General features: G+C 42.7%; 1 protein-coding gene across 1 annotated transcript; it reads left to right on the forward strand.

Moving 5' to 3' along the window:
- Window positions 1–834: 834 nt before the first annotated feature.
- On the forward strand, window positions 835–22302 carry tmie (transmembrane inner ear; the record flags this gene model as incomplete). The annotated part of the gene is made up of 4 exons (XM_083654058.1): window positions 835–942; window positions 6545–6662; window positions 7079–7228; window positions 22013–22302. 4 exons carry the CDS (start codon window positions 835–837, stop codon window positions 22300–22302), a joined length of 666 nt encoding a protein of 221 aa, XP_083510184.1.
- Between the last annotated feature and the right edge of the window lie 807 nt (window positions 22303–23109).

Here is a 23109-nt window from a genome sequence, read left to right on the forward strand (position 1 = left end):
AACCAAGATACACCATCCCTTACCGGCACTGTCCGCGCAGTTTACAGTGAGCTACAGTCGTGAAGTTAGTTAGTATCGCCATAGAATGGAGGCTAATGGTACAGCTGTTAAAAATGTGCTTTAACACGAAATGAAACACAACACAACAAGCGGATATCAGAAACATCATCAAGCAAAGGGATCTTATGGGTTCAGAGCTGTCAAAAATGTCAATTTCGTCGCCTATTTCAGCCCAATTTGCAGACAATTAACGCATGATCGAAACTACTGAACTTCATTGTATAGGTCTTAAGGTAATCTTTGACACACATCATCACAGCACCTATAGACTCTTCACATTTTACGATGTGGCAACTGACAGATTATGACACTCGCAGCCATTTGCGATCCCTGTTCTACGTAAGCCAGCCTCGTGGTTGTCTGGCCTGGCCTGCCCATCCCCCATAGTGTGTTAACTGCCTATATCCCTAGCAGGAGGACGGGAACTGGCTGTAAACCACACCGGCCTGTTAATTAATTAATGTACCCTAACTGCCGGGTTGGGTCCCCCCATGGCAGTGGAACAGTTGCGAGCCTGCCTAGCAAGGAGGGCTGGTGGAGGTCTTTACTACTTGTGTTCCTATGTAGTGGGAGAGGGAGGCGAGAGGCAGGGGAGCAGAGCAGCAGACACACTGTGTGCTAGATGAGAGGACGCAGTCAGCACCACAGTGACCATCAATCTGCCAAGGCCATTGTGTGCTTCTGTGCAGTACACGGCGGCAGCACAGGCAGGCAGGCAGAGGGAGAGAGGGAGAGAGCGGGCAGGGTGCCTGCAGGGAGACAGAGGGGGAGACAATGGCAGGAGATCAGGCTATGGGTCCTCCCCAGCTCCTGCTGCTGGGCTTGGGAGCGGTGCTGCTGTCCCACTGCTACTCTGTGTTCTCCCAGGTCCCCGACCCTGAGGTAAGAGCCGGATATCTCCACGTCGTCCACAGGAACGTCCTCCGGTTACCGTGTTCCGTTGTTTAATGTGATTCATGTTTATCGTTTGATCGCCAGAGCTGTTGTTGCCATCCGGTCATGTCTGACGAAGAGGCAATGATATTATTATGATACCTGATATACATTATAAGGATCTATGTGGGATGGGATATAGGTTTTAATGGATGCGTACAGCAGCAGGGTGAAATATGACAAGTCGTCGTCGTATGACAGGTCATTGTATCATTTTGCTGTTGTTCTGATAGCCTGAGATTACACTTAAACTATTATGTGACGTAGTCGCATCACAATGAGGCAGGAACAGGGGTGAGGAGGGACAGATTACATGTAACAGGACAACTACAGTGATCCGACTACAGAAATGGGAACTGAACCCAGTACAGTTGCTGAAAAATGCAGTAGTTTAATAATGTGCACTTCTGGGGAAGAAAATGTGATTTCATTACAAAGAAAGGGCAAAACAGCATCATTAAGACATCATTGACACAAACATCCGGTTGCATTATTCAAAAAAATGATTAATCACCATGACTGATGATAATGATGATTATGTTATTCAAAGTAGCCATCAATTTGGAATAAATTGCATGTTTGAATTAATATTAGTGCAGTGTCCGTTCACTCGCTCACCCACGCGACCAGAGGCGTTCCAATCTATTTCTCCAAAATAGTACACAAACCAGCCAGGTTATTCATATCATAATTCTTAATGTTAACAATATTTTTTGCATCACCTGACATCAGCTATTATCAAGCTATGAATTAGCTATTAACTTACCTTCCTGATTGCAAATGCAAGCAATATTGACATTCATCTATACAGTCATCTATACAGTTTTCTATAGTAGCAACTTTAACATAGAGCCTTGATCCGTGTGATGTCAGTAGCCTACATTTGTGTAAAATATAGACTTTGCTTGTCCCGTGTGAATACAGTATGCTGCACAAAACACAGACATGGGGGGGTGGGGGGTAGTTAAATCACATGAGGTTGCGGTCCCGTCCTGTGCAAATTAGCCTTTTTCACTTCCCACCCAATTCAGCCATTTTGTGTCTAAAAGGCAGGAAGTAACACAGGTGCAAGCAAAACCGTAATTAGGGTTTCCAACTTCCAATCCTTTGGTGATCCAGTGCCGGGGTCCTCATTACTGTTTTGCTTGCAACTGTGTTACTTCCTGCCTTTTAGACACAAAATGAATGAATTGGGTGTGAAGTGAAAAAGGCTAATAGGCCTTTACTGTAGTCTTCAATTAGTGGTCCTTAACTATTGCATGTGGATGAAGCAAACCTGTTTGATTTTTCAATTTTCATACCTTAAACCTCCATTCAATTATAGCTACTCATATGATACTCAATACTCACATACTGTAATATAAGGAATTTCTAAAAAGAAAAGAAAGATCCACTTGTGCTTGATGGAGAACATGCAAAGATGTATAATGTGGAATAAAAAAATAAAGAAATAACAATTATATACACAAACAAACAAACAAACAAACAAACAATAAACAAACAAAAACGTGTTTGTTCCACCCCCCACCTCCCAAAAAAAGTATGTAAAAAAAGTTCATGGCTTAGCCACTAACCCTGCCACAGGAAATACTGAAGGACTGAGCATTATATAATCACTGTGAAGCTAAATGTATTCTTTATTATTCGTTAAGATCAGTGCTATATCCTCATTAATGCTAATCTTTATGTGGGAGTTGCATAACCAAGAGAGTAAACTCAGTGAAACTATTTTTCTCCCAAATTGTTTGTTCCAGTATGGCAGATCAGCCTCCCCTGTGTCCCTGCCAGACACACACACAGACACTGTGGCTGGCTGGGTCTGTGACATCTTGTTGAACATGTTGACTCAGTAAAGCCAGTTTGCTCTGGTGTTGAGAGAAAACACATGAAGATCTTGAAAATGTAAAGAGTCATTACTAAGGTTCATCTTAGAAGAACAATAACAGTGAGTGAGTTGGTCCCCCCACATAAGCGCTATAAGAAATATATTCCCCTCAAACAGTTCTCCTCTTAAAATCCTTTTGCATGTAATGTGCTTTTCATGCAAATTGATCTGAAATTATATTCCGAATGACACATTTTTAAAAGTCTAAGATATAATCGCCTACTCCTCAATAGTTGTTTTCCAACCGTACCAAAGCAAAACATATTCGGTTTGGCCTACATGATGATGAAACATTTCTTCTCTTAAAAGCCTTTCTTTGTATCTAATGTGTAAATTGTTGCAAATTGACCTGAAATTATATTCTGAATGATATGTTCTTAAAAGAGATAGTCCTCATTAGTTGATGATATCTATCTGGACCCAAGCAAAACGTATTCGGTTTGATGTTTTGTCTTCTCCTTGGTCCTTGGTACATGATGGAACATTTCAGTCACATCATTCATATTATCGTAACATGACCGCTGTTTCCATTGATCTCTATATTTGTCTCTGTGATCTCGCTCAGGACATTTTGCCACTTCACCACTTTAATGTCATTATCTGTAAAAGCAGCAAATGCAATTTTCCTGATTCATCCCTCTGAAGTTTCCGGGACAAATCTAATATTGTAACATCCAATCAACTGGTCAATAGACAAGGAGAAATGCTCACATTATCATGCACGCACACGCACGCACGCATGCACGCACACACACACACACACACACACACACACACACACACACACACACACGCACACACACACAGACACACACACACACACACACACGTACACACACACACACACACACACACACACACACACACACGTACACACACAGTAGGCCTACTCATGCCTCTTTTTACTGCAGTTTAGTACTCAACCCCGTTGAGAGGTGCACTTTTGAAATGTGAGAACTAGCGTCTGTTTAGATGCTATTGATTGGATTCTGCTCTGCAGAGCACGAGCAGCTATGCACATCATTGAGAATCAGAGAAAAGACAGGACAATTCTAGAACCAAGCTCCCTTTGGCTCTTTAGTCTGACACGCATCACCTTTAGAGGCTGCGTCCGTGGGCCTCGGCGGGTGTTTTAGTCTGACACGCATCACCTTTACAGGCTGCGTCCGTGGGCCTCGGGAGGCCGTTTGTGTCAAGTAATGGGAGATTCAGGTGATGACAGTCGTATTTTCATGACTGTGTGGCTCTTTGCCATCTCTGGCAGCAGCTGAAGAAATAGTCGAAATGCAAGCTTCTGACTTTGCCAGTTTCCTCAGGTGGCTGGCTATATTTACTTGGATTTTTTTTTTCTTTTTTGCATTTCATCTGTGACCTGAAAACACTCACATCTCCAAAAGGTCAGGACAGTGGTTTGGTGTAAACCCAAAGTCATGAAGCCGTTCTGCATGTCAGGGACATTAAGGCCCGCTGTCAATCACTGGTCAAATCAAGCATCACCACCAAAGTGTGACAGCATGTGAAAAGGGGGCGGGGAAAGTGAGGCAGTAAATGGATAGTATACAGTAGGTGCATGCTTGTGAGCAAAAGGTCATGTGACATGAGACAGAGATGAGAAAGAATCTGTGCCCTTTACAGGACTTCAAACACTCACTTGCTATCTGAAATTGATGATTTCTCTCTTGGCCATTCCAGTATTATCGGTTCAAAGGGGTTCACGAATCACAATTACCTAAATTTGCATATTAGAAAGAACTGAGTAAAAGGTCGTAATTCGCTGATGAAAGAATTGAGTAAAAGGTCATAATTCGTTCATGAATTGAGTAAAAGGTGGTAATTGGTTCTGAAATTGACATGGCTCACTTTCTGTTATCTGCAATGTTGTCAAAGGATTTACAAATAATTAAATAATCCTTGATGAACTGACAATATTATATTGTCAGTATATGTCACTATATTATAGCAAACTAATAATTTATAAACATAATGCATTTTGTCATGAAATATGGATGAATAAATCATCAAAATTGTTGCTAGTGTGACGACCCTCCCGCTCTCCTGGCTCTGTCTTGGAGGAGCCTGGTGATTGGGGTCGTTAGGCTGATTGAGTGCACCTGGGTCCGGTGTACTCCTTGGGCTTTAAAAGCCTGCAGACCATTCTGTTTCTCTCCCCTCACCTGTGTGCATCTTTGTGTGTGCGTGCGTGTGGTTATTTTCCATATCTTTGTTAAATTATTGTTATAACTTTTACTTTGGTGTCTAAGTAAAAGCTATAATAATAATAATTCACTGTGTCAGTCGCTCGGTCCACAAAAAGTTCAGCAGCATTTAGCAGGCACAGTTTTTGCCCTAGGAGGCTAGAATTTGGCATGGAGGTCAAGTGTGTCATGCCAATTGGCTAAGAGTGGGGCGGGGGGATTTCAAAATCCAGGATGGCAGGGGCAGAGGAGGGCGGCTTAAATTTGGCATGGAGGCTGGTGTGTGTGTGTGTGTGTGTGTGTGTGTGTGTGTGTGTGTGTGTGTGTGCGTGTGCGTGTGTGTGCATGTGTTCAAGCCAATAGACCAAATCACCGTGACGTCACCATGTAAACAAATTTACTTCCGGGTACCACTTGGGGAAGGCGGCAGGTTTAAATGTGCGTGTTGTCAAATAAATGCTGTCAAACCCTCTCGTTGTTTTCGGCCGACTACTTTCAATTTAAATGGTTAAACGGTTGGTAAACATGCTTGTCCGACGTATCTAGCCTTTCTTCTGTGTTTGTTTTATGTAGTGTTAGCTAGCTAATAATGTTTGTTTGTCTGTCAAACTCGCTGTTTTTTTGCAGACTCGTAACCTCGCGTCACCAGGCTCTTCTCGGCGAGAGCAGACTCGTTAACGTTACAGACAGAGCTACCGACGCCACGTTAATTTAATTTAGCGTCAAGTCTACTCTGGTCTGGTCCAACAGGTAAATAAGCTAGTCTGGTCTCCACTAACGTTAGTGAAAGTGTTGTTATGAATGATATTAAACAACAACACAACACGGACGAACCATTTTTGTCTTCTTTGTCTGTTTTTGTCTTCAACACGTCAGTTTGTGCCGTTCACCGCCATTATAATGTGTGGACCCAAGGGTACCCGGAAGTAAATGTAAACATCCCGCTGATTTGGTCTATTGGATAAAGGGGGGGGGGGGGGGCAGTGGGGTGGGGCTAATTTCAAAATGCAGGATGGCGGGGGCAGAATAGGGTGGGCTACCTCTGCCATCTTGCATTTTGGGAATTTGCACATATGGTCACAGCTATTGCGAATTCACGCTTGTATTTATGTATTGATTGATTGATTTGTTTATTTATTTTTATGAGAGAGAGAAAACATATAAAAAGATAAATCATTGGCACATCCTTCATCATTTACTAACGTTGAACAAATCTTTTTGATTTCAAAGCATTGCTGCCATGTGGAATCCAACTGAAGCTTTTGACTGACATTTTTTGGTACCGATTTTTGAGTCGAGTGGTAAAGAAGTTCAAGCAACTGATCCGTGATCCTTCTCCCAGTTCCACGTTCTTGTCCCTGAATCAGTAGGCCTAACTGCGTTCTCTCCATAGGTTGTACGACTTGAATGTGGTGGCATATTAGTGGTTTACAGAGACTTAAGAAAGCTGTGTTTTCTCTTTCATCCATAGCTTTTACCCACAGACCCCCCACCAAAGCCGGACCCTGTCAACTCAGAGACGGTTGTTTTCTGGGGACTGCGGCTATGGCAGGTCATCGGCATCTTTTCAATGTTTGTTTTAGCAGTTAGTAAGTAGATGTCATTAAATCACGTTTTCCCCCACTCTCACAAAACACTGTTGAAGGACAGCCACATAATATGCTGTCATCAATCATATATACTGGGTTAGGGTCATGATGTCTCTGCAATGCAATTTGCTTATTAAAATAGATCAGATTGGATTGAACTTTATTTCCCTTGCCTTTATTTAGAAAGGAAGCTATTCAATATTTTTATACAACAGGAATACTTAAACAACAACATGTCTGGGAGTACAAGTGTTACATAATTTAATTGATTGACTGACGTTTGGCCTAGTTTCTGTTTAAAACACCCAAACAGATCATAATCTTGTGAGTGAAGCTGCAATAATTCACAACATAATATTCTATTCGAATAAAATCTCTGTCTCTCTCTTGTCTCACACTCCCTTTCTCCCTGGCAGTTATCACACTATGCTGTATCTTCAAATGCCGAATCCCAAGAACCAAGAAGGAGATTGAGGCACGAGCAGCACAACGAGCCGCAGCCAAGACGTACGCCGACACGTTAGAGACGGTGCCTCCACTGAGCGAGTTGACTGAGATCCCAGGATGTGAGTGCCTATACACACACACGCACGCACGCACGCGCGCACACACACACACACACACACACACACACACACACACACACACACACACACACACACACACACACACACACACACACACACACACACACACACACCATCTTTTATTTGGTTTCCAGGGACTTTAATACCCAGAAATCATGTAATGTCATGTAACGTCAGCAAACTGCACACATGATGCGCATGTTTACCCACCTGACTTTATACCAAAGGGCAAGAGAGGTAAAAGATTGCTCGCTGCTGTTAGGAGACAGTTTGTATTATTTGGTAGCCTATTTGTCACGTGCTGTGGGTGGAGCAGTGTCCATACCCAACAACACCAGGGTGTAGTTTTGCTATGGTTTCCAGGCTGAATGTCATGTTTACTCGAAACGGTGTGCCACGCTGTGCAACTGGCTTTGAGGTACACTTGGTGGGTGTGTCAGAAGCAGTGGTGTAATGTAACAAAGTATAAATACTTTGTTACACTACTACTACACTAACTACTACAAGTTAGTAGTTAGTTTATGGGATAGGAATTCTGCCAGATGACAGGCACTAGGCGCCATTTTCGACTTCATTTGGAAGAGAAAATGATCCAGAAATGAAGATTTGATTGACAGCTGCATGTCGTGATATGATTGGTTGAAATGGGGTAGAAATTTGATAGTACTAGGTGACGTCAGTAAACTGTACATTACTGTTATCAATGAAATCTTGAAGAACGAACTTTTGATGTGAAAAAGTGTGAAAAGCTAAAGAAATTAGATTGTTGTGATTTGTTTAGCATACATTATTAAATAGGTGCACTGCATACCCAGGTATTTGAACTAAAAGAAAAGAAAAGTCATTCTTGGGTTCAGCTCGACTTTAAGTTGAAAAAAAAACGTCACTCTGGCTCCATGTGCATTTCTTTTATTGTATGGCGTTTCGGCCCTCTGGCCTTCTTCAAGATCAACAAGATCAAAGTGAAAGACTGTCTGAAAGACAGCAAAACAGGAAGAGACGACAGTTTGTGGGGTTTTGGAGGCCCCAAGAGGCCGGGGGCTATGGCTGGATAAACCGGCCCTGGTCTTCGAACACATTTTCCTCTTGCAATACACTTTGTGATCTATAGGGCGGCTGATACGAGTTAAGAGTGATCTCCACCCCTCTTTTACTCTTGCCTGGTGCTGCTTTACCTCCCTAATTTTTACTCTCTCTTCTTGCTTTCCACTTGACACATTACAAAACTCACTTATCTTTGTTTTTATCTCCTCTATTCTGCTTCTCCTCTATTCTGCTCCTCTCCTCTTCTCTTCCTTCCAGCGACCCCAGAAGCTGCTGCTGTGCAGACAGTCTCTGAGCAGGTCCAAGCTCAAAGTGCTAGCAGCAGCCAGCTCCCGGTAGTTAGGGAGGACGACGAGCACAGCAGCCCCCTCACTCTGCCAGACACGGGATGACTTTCCTGTACTTCCTCTTCCTTCCTCTCTTAACTTCCTTCTTGGGTTCAGATGCTCTTCTTGGGTCAGTGAGATGTTAGAAACTGTGTGTGTGTACACTGGTAGCTATCCTAAACGGCCTCTTCATGCACCTATCAATCCTGCAATATAAGCCTTTTCTGCAGCCATCTCCTCTTCTACCAATTCTACGTGGATTTAATCTGCTAAACCAGCATTTGTTCCAAAAGGAATTAAATACGGTAATCATAACGTTAATCAAAATGCCACAGAAACATTAGCTAATCAACACGGAGCTGAAAAGATCAGTTCATCAGATAATTTCCCCCGTATGACGCTTGACACACAACAATATGTCTGACGTTATGGATAAGTCAGATGTTGATGATGAGGCAATGACGACGATTATGATGATGATGATGACGATATGTACGGAACACAACACAGCTCAAGAATTTCACACGTGTGTACTTGTACATCGAGAGTGACAATAAACATCTTGTATCTTGTAGCTATCTTGCATTGGGACCGGCGAGCTTTTCCTTCCAGTTTAATGATCTCTTCATTCACAGTAGGCCTACTAGCCAACAAATGATATTGTGAATGTACTGCTCTCACAAGCATATTGTACTCCTTTCTGTCTACTTCTGTCCGATGTTTTGGAGCGGTTACTCCAGAAATTGGCCGTTATTTACTTGTGAATGTCTCTCACTCATGAAAGGCATTTTTACGTGTGGCTTGCCTTCCATAGCAGCAGTAACCAAGGGGGGCAGGACTTAGCGATAGGTGAATTAAATGATGTTTAACACAAAATGTGTGTCTCTCAGTCAACCGGTCACCAGATCATCATCCCCGTGTGCCTTTTACAGCTATCAAAAGAATTACATCTCCTTGGTAGTGCAGTAGCCTACTGTGATTCACTATGGAGTTTGTGAAGTAAAAAATAAATATAACTGTTATGCTACTTACTGTCGTCGACAAGATACACATTTTACTATTTTCAGAAAAGAAAACCGTTTTTAGGGCAGCTAGACTTTCTTCTTATTTCTTAAAGCCTGGTTAGTTTTGTTGATGTACAGTAAATGACTTGTGTCTGCTAATCTTTGCATGAAATTGCACAAGGGTGTTTGACTTTTAGTGTCGATTATGAGATAAAAACTAATTATCAGCCAGGGCAAGGACATGCATGCCTCATGCCTATAAAGTTTGTTGTCTGTGTTTGTCTATTTCCCCACCTGTCTGTTTGCTTTCCTACTCTACAGTATGTGTACGATTAGCTTTGAATAAAGCAAGTCAAACTGAGTATCTTCCACTAGCATCTTAACACATTCAGTGCCAAGGACGTCTGTGGACGTCCTAAAAAAAAGTAACGAGGAGTGCCAAGGACGTCTGTGGACGTCCTAAAATCATAATTCATATTATTCCATAATTCTGCTGTTTAAGGTCGTACCTAGCCAGTGAGCATGAATCCCTTCAAGGGATCACACGGCGCCACCTTAAACATCGTCACAGGAGCTGCTCCACCCACCTCAGATCCTTTACTTTGTACAGGAGACAGCGGAGAAAGCGGCGATCAAAGTGGAAACGGATGCATGTTTCAGCCAGAGCCGTATATATTGCTCTGTCTACAGCGGACAGTGGGCTCGGCTGCATCCGCGCTCACAACTGAGCTCTTATGCTTCTATCTATCTCCACACGATTTCCTAGAAAGCCAGCATCCGAAGCCGAACGGCCAAGCCTTTTCGTTCAGTCGCGTTTGCCAGCGCGCATCATTTCCTTCTTGATGGGCGCTGGGATCTGTCCGGGGCAAAAACGAGAAAACAAACTCTGTGCGTGTGGGAGGAGCCCGCAGCTCAGAGGTGGAGAGGGGAGAGGGGGGAGGGGGGGGGGGGGGGAGAGGGGTGTGTGGCACACAGGCTTCACAGAAACCACACCACACGCCACCACATCAGAAAACACCAGCCAGAGTCAGTGAATGTGCTCGAAATTAGAGTGCAAAAGGTATTCATAAAAGGGCCTATAACTTGGAAAGTAAAAAAAAACGACAGAAAACCCTTGAAAGTGCACTTTTTTGAGAGGCTGTAATTTCATAATGGAACTGTCTAGAAACAAAATTTCTTCTTTGGAAGAAGCAGGAGTGTTCAATGTTTCATTAAAGTCCAGCCCCGTTAATATAGCCATAATAGAAAAAATTCTATAGCTGTTTTCAACTGAATGGAAGTGAATCTGGCACAGGCTCCAGACAATTTTACTGAAGCGCTGTGGCACTGAATGTGTTAAGTATGATTAAAGGATAAGTTCCCCCAAAAATGAAAATTCTGTTAATGGGGCCTATCTTACGCCTGGTGCAAGGGCAAGCATTGTCATAGTTTCTAGCACTCAAAATATCCCTTTTTTTCTTTTAATTTCCACTGGGTGAGTAAATCAAAGGGCATGTTTCAGCGACCCAGTGTTAATTAAAAGAAAAAAATGTGCTAGGAACTAGCAATGACAACACTTGCCCTTGCCCTTGCCCTTGCCCCGGGTGTAGGATAAGGCCCAATCTACTCAACCCCATGCTGAAGGAAAGAGAAGTGAATGGTGACCAACTTTCAAACATTTTACACTAAAGAAAGATCAATCACTAATGTCTGCTATTGTTTGTATTACTGGTTAAAAAACACTTAAAAATGGAAATGGTCATACAATGCAAGACATTTTGCAGCATCTTGCAGGTATCACCAGTAAGAAAGATAGACTCACTTAGCCTACCTGATGCTTTAAAAACTACTGCTTGCAACTACAATGTTACAATGTTGTTTTTCAACAGATCAGAGGACTATATAAAGGCCAAATTATGCTCAACGTTAAATATACGTATACGGACGAAGCCTTCTATCCTTACTCCAAACTGTGTTCATTTTGTGCGTAATTCTGCACGTCTTCTGAAAACTCACAGATACGGATGAAAAGAAACAAAGCAGTACCACACACACTCACACATTTTACTCTCTACTGCCCACTAGTGGATGTACTGCTTAACAACACATGACGCCAACGTGAAAGATGCACGGAAGCATGTGGGCACGGTCGGGCAGTGACGGTTACACCGTTTGAAACAGACGCATTTATTTCCGTATGAAAATGGAGCATAATTGGGCCGTGAATAAGAAATTCTGTCCATTATAGCCATAGTCCGTTCTGTCCATCTCTTTACAGTAATTGGTCTTGAACACGCTGTTAGCAGTATATGGTGGCCGTCTGACCAGTCCTGCTTTGTGTCGGCTTTCTTCTAACGCCACTTTGTTGAGAAAGCAGGTGACCTTTGACCTTTGTTGCTCTCCTCACTCAGTAGATAATGAGCAGAATCTGCTCTCAGTGGCTACTTTACTGTCAGTGGAAGCCATTATGTGCAGAGGCTTCATTTAGTTCCTAGATAAACTTGTTTTCCTTTTCAACATAGGCTGTGCAAGAGTATGCAAATTGAAATGCTTCAATGCATAGGCTCTATGGTAATTTCTGACTCAATTTGTTTCACCATTATTCAGTTCAGTTCAGTTATGTTTATAGCCCCTTATCACAAGCATGTCTCAAATTCAATCCATTTCAATCCATTTTATATTTGTCTAGTGCCAAATCATAACAAGTGTGATCTCAAGGCGCTTTAGGCTCTTTATTTTAGACGCAATAATTGAAACAATTCTCACATGCACTGGCGATTATACTGCGAGGAGGTGGGTCACGCATCACATGGTTCAGCTCGCCTCAGCCTGGGGGGAGAGTCAGAGAATTACACCTCCCCATATGTGCATCATCAGCAAGAAACAGTGGTGTCGCTTCACTCTTCAGCAGCCACTGTTAAATCCCATGTGAGTCAAAGTCAAGGAAAGACTCCTGTTGGGGCCAAGTGGTGCTTCCGTATATATACATATTTTTGTTTTCTAATATTTTTTTCCCGATTTTTATCCCATTTTTATCCCCCATTAGTGCTAATTCAATTTATATATGTATATTATTATATTCTTCCTCAGTATAGCAGACATTTTCCTATGCTTGACAAATTCTACAGAGAAATTACACAAAGGAAAGCCGTTGTCAGAGGGGGTCAAACTGAAACTCAAATTAATTTCGTCTCATGTGGTTCACTGTATCAGCTGAATCCAAATGACTTAACATAATCAAGCAAGCATAAGCATTTTGTGAATGGCGTCCGGGTAGTGTAGCGGTAGATTCCCTGCCTACCGACACGAGGGTCGCAGGTTCGTGCCCCCGTGTTACCTCCGACTTGGTCGGGCGTCCATACAGGCACGATTGGCTGGTGTCTGTGGGAGGGAAGCCGGATTGGGGGTACGTGTCCTGGTTGCTGCACTAGCGCCTTCTCTGGTCGGTCGCCTGGTCAGGGTGGAAGGGAACTGGTGGGACGTCCTGCCGGTGAAGCTCCCCCGTTTTCAGGTGAAAAGAAACGGCTGGCAACTGTGCATCTGTCAGAAGAAGCATGGTGCTAGTTTCGGCTGTGGAGCAGCGACCGGGGCAGGAGGGGGAAAAATTGGCCAAGTACAATTGGAGAGGAGGAAAATGGGGGAAAGATCAGAAAAAAACGTTTTTAGCCAGTTCTGTAAATGTCTTCGGTAACACTTTATTTGGATAGTCTGCCCACAGAGATTCTACAGAGTATTTGTAACATTTCAACAGCTTATTAGTTGACATTATAGTTGACACTCATGCACTAAATGATGGAGAAAAAAAAACTAAAATGAACTGCTCATGAACTGAACTGCTCAATTTTTGGGACTGCAGTGAACTTAGTTGTGAATTGTGAAATTGTGAACTATGAACGTCGACTAGTTCATTTTAATCTGCATGAGCTGAACTATGAGCTACGGTAGCTCTTGTGAAGTGTGAACTTGTGAACAACACTCTGGAAATTTTACACATACTCTGTAGACTCTGTCTTGAAGTAAAGTGTTGACCGTCCTGTCTTCCTCTACTATTGTCCTGTATTTCTCCTCTGACACTCATAAATGTAAGCGCCTATTTTTTAAGTAAATCCTTCCTGAACTGTATAGGAAGGAGGAAGAAGAGTTCAGGAAGGATTTGGTGGTACGTCTCTCTTTCATGATGATTCAAGATCCACAGGAACATGGTCAGGGCCATATAATCTGAATTGATAGAACAGGTGGGGTCTATCTGTGTGCTCAACATGATATCTCAGATCATCTGATAAAAACAAGTGTGGATGTCACACCATGCACTCAGGGGCCCAAGAGCTCAGGGGTCCCCTGAGCCAGAGCCTGATCCAAGATGATGCTGTCAGGGGGGCCTTAGTAGCTATCTGTGCCCATGGTCCCTTTGCCTCATAATCCTCTGCATGCACTGGCTTTCCCATCTCTTTTAGAATTGCTTCTTTACTTGTTTGTTCTGCTAAACCAGCCAGCATAAAAAACAAAGAAAACACAGCTGCAAAATTGATAGAATATCAATGTAAATTTGAAACAAAACTTTGGCAAAATACGTTTCTAAAACGTGGTGAGTCGAGCTACCGCGAGCCGCTGCGGGTCGAGTCGCGGCCGGCCCGGTGGCGACAGCGGGGTTGGGGGAGACTCACCAAGCAGCGTGCGGCCGTTTCCTGGTTGAAAACGACACCGCGCGTTTCCTGTTTATGTTTAGGCAATAAAAACAACTTGCTTAAGGTTAAAGTGATAGTTCACATGTTTTAAAGTCTACCCCTATTTGCTACTTACCAGTGATGATGTTGATGGGTTCTTTCTCAGCACAGTCCATGCTGTTCCTCATAGTAGCTCTGGAAAGTTGGGCAAAAACTAATGCAATGTCAATGGGGTCACGCTGCTGTATGTACAAGCTGACTGAAGCTCACTGAAATTGTATCCACAGTCACACAAAGTACATTTCAGTGAGCTTCAGTCAGCTTGTACATACAGGAGCATGACCAGCATTGACCTTGCATTTGTTTTTGCTCAAATTTCCAGAGGAACAGCATGGACTGTGCTGAGAAAGAACTCTACCAATCTACATAATCTTTCATTGGTAAGAAGCAAATAGGGCTAGACTTTAAAAAAATGTGGACTATCCCTTTAAGGTTATGGTTTGGGTTTGGGTCGGGAGTTAAAAACGGTACACGTCGGGAGTCGAACCCAGCTGGGTTAAAAGAGAAGGAACTTACCACAGGTCCATCCATCCCGCCCCTACTCCCTTACTTGACTATTTCGCTGAAACGTTTGGCGTATTCACTGCAAAGTCGTTATTTGCAGATTGAAGAGAGCGCCAGAGCGGGCTGCTAGAAACATGATTATGAAACATACAGTATTTTGTTTCTGAAATGTTGATATTCTGCATCCGTGGATTGCAGAAACCTACAATGCCAACACAGTCTCACAGAAAATTGTATAATACCAACGATATGGACCAACGTTGCTATTTTACAATTTCGGCTCGAAAATTGTAAAATAGTAACGTTCTGAGATTTTAGGGTTAGGATTAGAGTAGGGGGAGGGGTTAGAAACAGAAAATCTCCGTAAAACACGCCCAAACCACGCCCACCGCTGTAGACGCATACGTTCCCATTTTACAATTTCTTTGCCGACATTGTAAAATACCAACGTTTGTCCACAAACGTTGCTATTTTACAATTTTTTTGGAGATCGGGTTGACAATGCCGACATTATATTCTGGCAACCAGACTGCACCTGTCTACTTATCAGAATGCCTGAAGGAAAATGGGCCAAGTCTCAGTTACGCTCAATCAAACGCCGCTTGATTGAGCATAGCATCCCTGCTGTTGAAGGGATGAGCATAGCATCCCTGCTGTTAAAGGGATGAGCATAGCATCCCTGCTGTTGAAGGGAAGGGACGAGTGGAGGAGAGGAGATGATTTTTGTTTCTATGCAGCGCAGATTCGTCAGGCTTCATCTGGGAAGTTTGAAAATCCAACTAAAAAAACATACTTAAAAATGCTGGCATTACAATAGCCACAGACTGCTTAGTAATGTTACTTTATTCCTATAGCACCAACAGGTCTCTATCATGATGCTTTGTTTTCACTCCGTGTGTGTGTGTGTGTGTGTGTGTGTGTGTGTGTGTGTGTGTGTGTGTGTGTGTGTGTGTGTGTGTGTGTGTGTGTGTGTGTGCGTGCGTGCGTGCGTGCGTGCGTGCGCGCGTGCATGTGTGCACGTGCGTGCGTGTGTGTGTCTGCGTGCACACGCGTGTACCTGCCTTTACCAGCTCAGGCCAAAGCATGCAAAGGCTCAGTTTTAAAGAGGCGGTAGGAGATGTGTAGTGTGGTACTGTATATAGATGTGTAGTGTGGTATATAGATGTGTAGTGTGGTATATAGATGTGTAGTGTGGTGTATAGATGTGTAGTGTGGTGTATAGATGTGTAGTGTGGTATATAGATGTGTAGTGTGGTGTATAGATGTGTAGTGTGGTATATAGATGTGTAGTGTGGTATATAGATGTGTAGTGTGGTGTATAGATGTGTAGTGTGGTGTATAGATGTGTAGTGTGGTATATAGATGTGTAGTGTGGTATATAGATGTGTAGTGTGGTGTATAGATGTGTAGTGTGGTATATAGATGTGTAGTGTGGTATATAGATGTGTAGTGTGGTGTATAGATGTGTAGTGTGGTGTATAGATGTGTAGTGTGGTATATAGATGTGTAGTGTGGTATATAGATGTGTAGTGTGGTATATTGATGTGTAGTTTGGTATATAGATGTGTAGTGTGTATAGATGTGTAGCGTGGTATATAGATGTGTAGTGTGGTATATAGATCTGTAGTGTGGTATATAGATGTGTAGTGTGGTATATTGATGTGTAGTGTGGTATATAGATGTGTAGTGTGGTATATTGATGTGTAGTGTGGTATATAGATGTGTAGTGTGGTATATAGATGTGTAGTGTGGTATATTGATGTGTAGTGTGGTATATAGATGTGTAGTGTGGTATATAGATGTGTAGTGTGGTATATAGATGTGTAGTGTGGTATATAGATGGATGTCACATTCAAAAGCTCCATTTATACCATTGTTGCTTTACTCTTTTTGAATCCCCTTGAGTCATTTGCGGTCGGGGGTCAGGTGTGAAAAAATGCAAGGTATAAAATTATTCCTGCGCTCGCAGCTGCCATGTGATGTTTTCATATCCATGGGATAAAACTGAAGTGCTGTTTCCTGATACTCACTGTACTTTGCAAACATCCCTTTAAAGGATAATTTCGGTATTTTTCAACCCTATTTTCATAATTATGTATAACTAAGTCATTGGTGCAGTATTGACCAAGATCGCTTCAGTCGCTTTTCCCAGCCTGCACGTACGTCCACTAAACAAGCTTGTTTTTGCAACAGACACACGCTCAGATTGTTGTTGTAAAAGAGAGAGAGAAAATGAAGGCTGTATTTATTCACCTTGCAGCAGCGTGTTCACAAGTGCTGCATCCCATTTGGTAGCGATTTTTCCTCGTCTCCTCTCCTTGCGTCTCTTCCTTGACTCCTTGGTCAAAGGTCACAGATGAAACGAGGAGACGATGCAAGGAGACGAGTGAACCTTGCTTGTCAATTGAAACATCCTCAGGCGCCATATTGAACCCATGCTCGATCCTCACACAGGATGCGTTTTTGTAGTTATGGGTCTGTTTGGTTCAGCTAGGAGACGAGGCCGTGAGGATGCAGGAAAGGAGACTTGGAGGATGCTTCATGCATTTCTTTTTTAATCAATTGGAACGGCCTTCATGATGGCAGTTCATCTTTGGTTTCCACGTCAGTGAGGAGACAAGGCCATGAGGACGGAGGAAAGGATGCATTTTCACCAAATGGGATGCACCCCCTGTCTCTGTCTGCTGTCTGTCACATTGGTCTTCTCTTCAGTTTGTAATCCGTACGATGTTAGTCCGGCTCAAATAAATACGGGCAGCCATCGAATTCAAATGCTTTGTCCATATTCTTGAAATCAGATAAATATTCAGCCATAACTTACTAAATCATTCAGCTATCTGTTATCCCAAACAAACATGGCAGCGCGCTGCGCCCAGTCGCAGCTTTCCGCCCCACAGCTGACTTCCTGCAAAGGGAGCTTCTGATCTCTACCAACGTGACCTCAATACCCAGAGTGCCTTGCGGCCTGAAGAAAGCCGAGCTCCCGTCAGAAATGATATCTCTCTATAATAATGCCATGATGGAATAATGTGATCCTGTCAGTGATCAAATCAAGCTTGTTTAGTGCAGGAGGGGCATGTGGGAAAAGTGGCTGAAGTGATCTAGATCAATACTGCACCAATTTCAAAGATTTCTCTTCACATGACTAGTTATACATAAACAAATATGAAGGGTCCAGGTTTAAACATACCAAAATGCTCCTTTAACTCCTACATGCTATGTCATGTTTTGTATTATTAGTATTGATTGGTTTGGCAAATGAATCCCAAAGAGCTCTCTTGATTTGCATGATCATGTCTTTAGTATTTTGAAAAGGAACTCACAAACGTTTAGCTATAGAATTAATTTTATATTCTTCCTGACAGAACGCGTTCAAAAACTAGGTTCCCTCTATGTTCTCGCAAAGGACTATGGAGTCGTTCGATTGGTCACACATTCTTATATTAATATTTGTTTACTCATGCGCGACATAATCGCTGGAGAGACGCCTCAAAGCATCATTTGCATATCTGCTTGTAGATTTGCGGTGTCCCCCTCTCAGTAAGTCCAGAGGCAAGTGTTACATGGTGTGTTTGGAGTTCATGGTTGACAGCAGTCATATCTTTTCCTCTTTTCTGTTTGGCTGCCTCCGCACTGCTACATGGTTGAGTACATACCTTATATGGTCACGGAAGATACTTTTTCATGCATAATTAATTGCATAATATGATAAACAATGGATGTATTTGTGCATATGAATGCATAATACCAACTCGAGACACGGGGCAGGGCAGTCCCCATTTGTTACCATTCTTGACATTAAAAAAACACTGAATGCTTTCGTTCTGCGCAGATCGACATGCCAAATTCCAGCGCTGAGAAGAGGGAAAGAAAGACAAGAACAAAACTTAAAGGATAAGTTCACCCCAAATTTTTTATTCCGTTAAATTCAGTCATTATCTACTCACCCCCATGCCTGAAAGGTTGGGCCACAAAACATTCATGGAAACAGAGGTATACATCATTCTCCTAAAAATGATTGAAGTGGACAGGGACAATTTTCAAACATGAAAAAAATGGCTCCATACTGCTCACCTGGCGTAATCAAAGTCTCCAGAAGCCTCAAGATGCCAAAGTGACTTGAAAAGACATAATTTACAGCCTGTTTTTAGTTGAAATCTTCACTGTAGTCGTGAGCTGAAGGTCCCGTTTTCACTTTCACTTGTGAAGATTTCAGCTAAAAACAGGGTGTAAATTAGGGGTGGGGGGAGAAATCGATACAGCATAGTATCACGTTATTTTGCGGGCGATATATCGTGTCGTATCGAATGCCAAGTATCGTGATGTTTCATTATACAAAATGTCACTTGACATGTAACATTTATGACAGGCTTTTATGACAGTGTTGGTCAGTCTGTCTGCTTGACAATCCCATTTTACTCCATTAAAAATGATTGAAGTGAGAACAGACTGGAAACTTTATCTTGTTAGATAAAACAGATATTGACAAAGTTTTTTCCTTTGGGGACATCGTGCAGTTTAAAAAAGGTAATAAATCACATAATATGTAATAAATCACATAATATGTGATTTATTACCTTTTTCGATTGTGACAATCTCGCAATACTCAATATATCGCAATACTAGCATATTGCAATATCGCAATACTATCGTATCGTGACTTAAGTATCGTGATAATATCGTATCGTGGGGCATCTGGTGATTCCCACCCTATAGTGTAAATGATGTCTTTTCAAGTCAACTTTGCATCTTAGGGTTTCAAAGCCTCATCTCAGAGCACCAGGCCAGGGGAATGCTTTGAGGTGCAGCTTCATATTTGCCTCGTCGAAGACTTGGAAGCATCGGTCAACAAGCGCGAGGCTGACTTCAAATTTCTCATCCAGAATGCACTTATAGAACAATGCCATTAAAAGAATAAATAGACCATGCTTATTAGAATGGAGACACATATGTGCTTTCATTAGCCCTCAAGCCACTTAAGGTACTGTAGCATTTACTGTAGGTGAAATTTGACTTCACAATTATCAAGGTTGTTGGAGGCAGGACCCTGATGCTACCTAATGTAGCATCCCAGTCTCCAGAATAAAATATTAGCATTATTAAAAGTCTGCTTCACATAAACCCACGCAGAACATTACATCATGGGCCAATTATCCCCCCACCCCACCCCCTCTACACCAGAGGATTTCCTCGTGTGTGAAAACAACACTGCCTCTTGTATGAAAGGGTAACTCCAGAGATTCTGATTCTGATTCCACAGACATACCAGATATTCTGATTCTGATTCAACAGACATACCGGTAGTCCAGAGTATACGTACATGTCTGAAAGTGGCTCAAGTTGCTTTCAATCATGAGAGACTAGTAGAAAGTTTAACAAGTCTTTAATGATACAACAAATTAATTTTGGCGTATGACTCCATGATATGATGACGCTCTCCTGAGATGATGAGAGGGCGTCGTCAGTGAAGAATAGGATAGGAAATCCCCCATAGGGAATTCTTCAATCAGGAGTCATGACGATGGTGGTGGTCAGGGGAGGAGGTGGGGCAAAAACTGCTTCAGGATGATGATCAGCAACTAAGAATGACATATGGCACATACACAGCACACAGCAAACAGAGTACAAAACATGGACCCTGATATACTATGCTGATTAGGTGATTGGGATCAGCTGGAGGGAAATAGTTTGGGCTGATTGGTTATTGCCACATGTGTGGCAAACTGTGAATGGGTGAGGAGACCGCATCAGAGAAAGGGGGCGAGCCCAACAATGAATGGGTTATACAACCTCAAAGAAAGGGGGCGTGCACTGTGATATGACGTGAACTGGGCGTTAGCTGTTAAGTAGTCTTCATTATTGAAAATAGTCCAAGACATTATTTAGTTGCCTAAACTGAACCAAGTTGCTTTGTTGCCTAAAACTATCCAAGTTGTTTGCCTATAACATAAACAAAGTTGATTTATTTGCATTTAACATTGGAAAGGCAGCAAGGATTTCAAATTAACACGTTGACTGCCAACGACGTATTGATACGTCAAGCAGAATCCAACCGTTGACTGCCAGCGACGTATTGATACGTCAAAAAAATCGTTTTTTTTTTTTTGACGGTGGGGCGTTGATCAATCCCTTTTACGTCTCCTATACAATTATTGGAGGTATTGAATGTGTATAATCTATTTTACCGACCCACTAAGTGTTGACAGTGCTCCCCCAGACGAGCGAAATCAAAGAAAAAACTGCCGCGGGAGCAAGCCATTCAAGGAAATGGCGAGGCGATTTTACAGTAATCCAGACTTGTCTTGCCCGAGAGCGGCCACGCAGGCAGCGGCACACAGAGAGCGGAGAGCGATTTGCAAAATAGATTATAGGTGAAACACACTTTGAAACACCTCAGAAAGGCCAGAATCAACATCTGCCCATCGCCCACGCATTCCCCGGCCCATCTTGACTCGCACAAGGAGCGTCCGCACGCAGGCAAGCAGGCAGGCAGGCACGCAGGCAGGCAGGCAGGCAGCAGCAACGCGCTTCTGACACGCCCGCTGTAGAGCCAGGAGGAAGGAGGAGAAGACACACGGAGGGAGGAGTTTGAATGAGAGGGGTGTTTCCTGCTGTTATGGAGGAAATTACTGTTCAAAACTATTGTTTAGAATGTCTGACGGTCTTACTGATGCCAAAAATGAATGGTTAAAGTGACTGTTCTATCGAATTTCACAAAAAGCCATTTATCTCTGAATAAATTTCCAGACGCTGAAACCATGCTGTACTCAACGGCTAATATCTACATAACTACTAACTCTACAAACTAACTCTTTTAGACAGAGAAAGCACACATTCTATTAGTACTTTTCTGAACTTTGTGTTCACAAAGTCCAACCAGAAAATTATGCTCGGCTCTTGTAAAATGAGCCAGAATCCTCAAAAAAAGGCCTGGCAGAAGCTACCTACAGTAAAAAAAAAACGGCTGGCAGTCAATGTGTTATCTGGCATTTTGTTTCCAATTGTAGACGTAAAATGCTACATTTTAGAAACTAGTGTTTCAAATTCACGTTGATATTTGTATACATATCCCTGGTTTGTAAAATGTAATGTAAAATGCCAGCATTTTATTCTGGCTATTGGGTTGCCTATGCCTCTATGAAGCCTGACCTTTTTTAATTCATTCTTTTCTTCTTTCCACAGCGGCAAAAGTAGAGGAAGCTGAAGAGGTGGAAACAGTCTCTGGCAAAGTGGACGCTGAAAAAGAGAAAAAGGAGCCCAAGAAGAAGAAGAAGAAGAAGAAGGAAGAGGAAGAAGAAAAAGAAGAAGAAGAAGAAGAAGAGGAGGGCCCAAAGAAGAAGAAGGGTGCCAAAGGTGGATCCAAGAAAGAGGGCGGTGAAGGAAAAGGGAAGAAGGCTTCAGAAAAAGGAGACGAAAAGGGAGGCGGCAAAGGTGGAGCTAAGGGGGGAGCCAAGAAAGGTGCTAAAAAATGAACTCTACCTTCCATGGACAAACTATAGACTGCATACACATATGGCCGTAGCTACTCTACCTTCCATGGACAAACCATAGACTGCATACACATATGGCCGTAGCTATACCGTGATGCCACGTCACCCATTGGTTTCTGGACTCCCGTTTTGAAGTCTCCAGCTTCACATTCGCGTCGCCATCTTGGGTTCCTTGGAGCCAGAAGTGACCATGTTTGGACAAGATGCCGCAGTGCCGGCTGCTTTTTGGTACGTGATTGGCGAGCTGTGCGATCACTAAGGAGGCGACCTGTCAATCACACCCAAAGCATACCCTTTTATTGTCTATTTTACTCTCAATTGGACGGTAAATGACTAAATGAGCTGAAACTTGAGAAGATAAACTCGTTAGGGAAGTGTTTACTGAGTATCAATTAAGTGAGAAGTCGGGTCATTTTCCCATTGACAATCGGACTCGGCAGCCATAGACTGTATAAATGGGCGAGTTATCTAAAAACTCACCACCCGTACAGTTGTTAGGAACGGTGAAATTAGCTATAGATACCAAAACTGTCTTTGTACCATACTGTAAACATGTTTATTTCTGCTCTAAAGTTGGGCACTTTAACATGGGGGTGAATGGGGAATGACTCCCTTTTGGAGTGTGCCTCAAGTGGCCATTCGAGGAACTGCAGTTTTTGGTACTTCCGCGTTGGCCTTATTTTTCAGAACTGAAGGTTGGGGCTTGGGACAAACGCAGCAACGGATTATTTCATATTTTTCAACAGAGGCTTTTTGGATACTTTTTCTAAAATGACATTTGTATGATAT

Source organism: Poromitra crassiceps (genome assembly GCF_964638095.1).
Source record: "Poromitra crassiceps genome assembly, chromosome: 17".
Classification (NCBI taxonomy): domain Eukaryota; kingdom Metazoa; phylum Chordata; class Actinopteri; order Beryciformes; family Melamphaidae; genus Poromitra; species Poromitra crassiceps.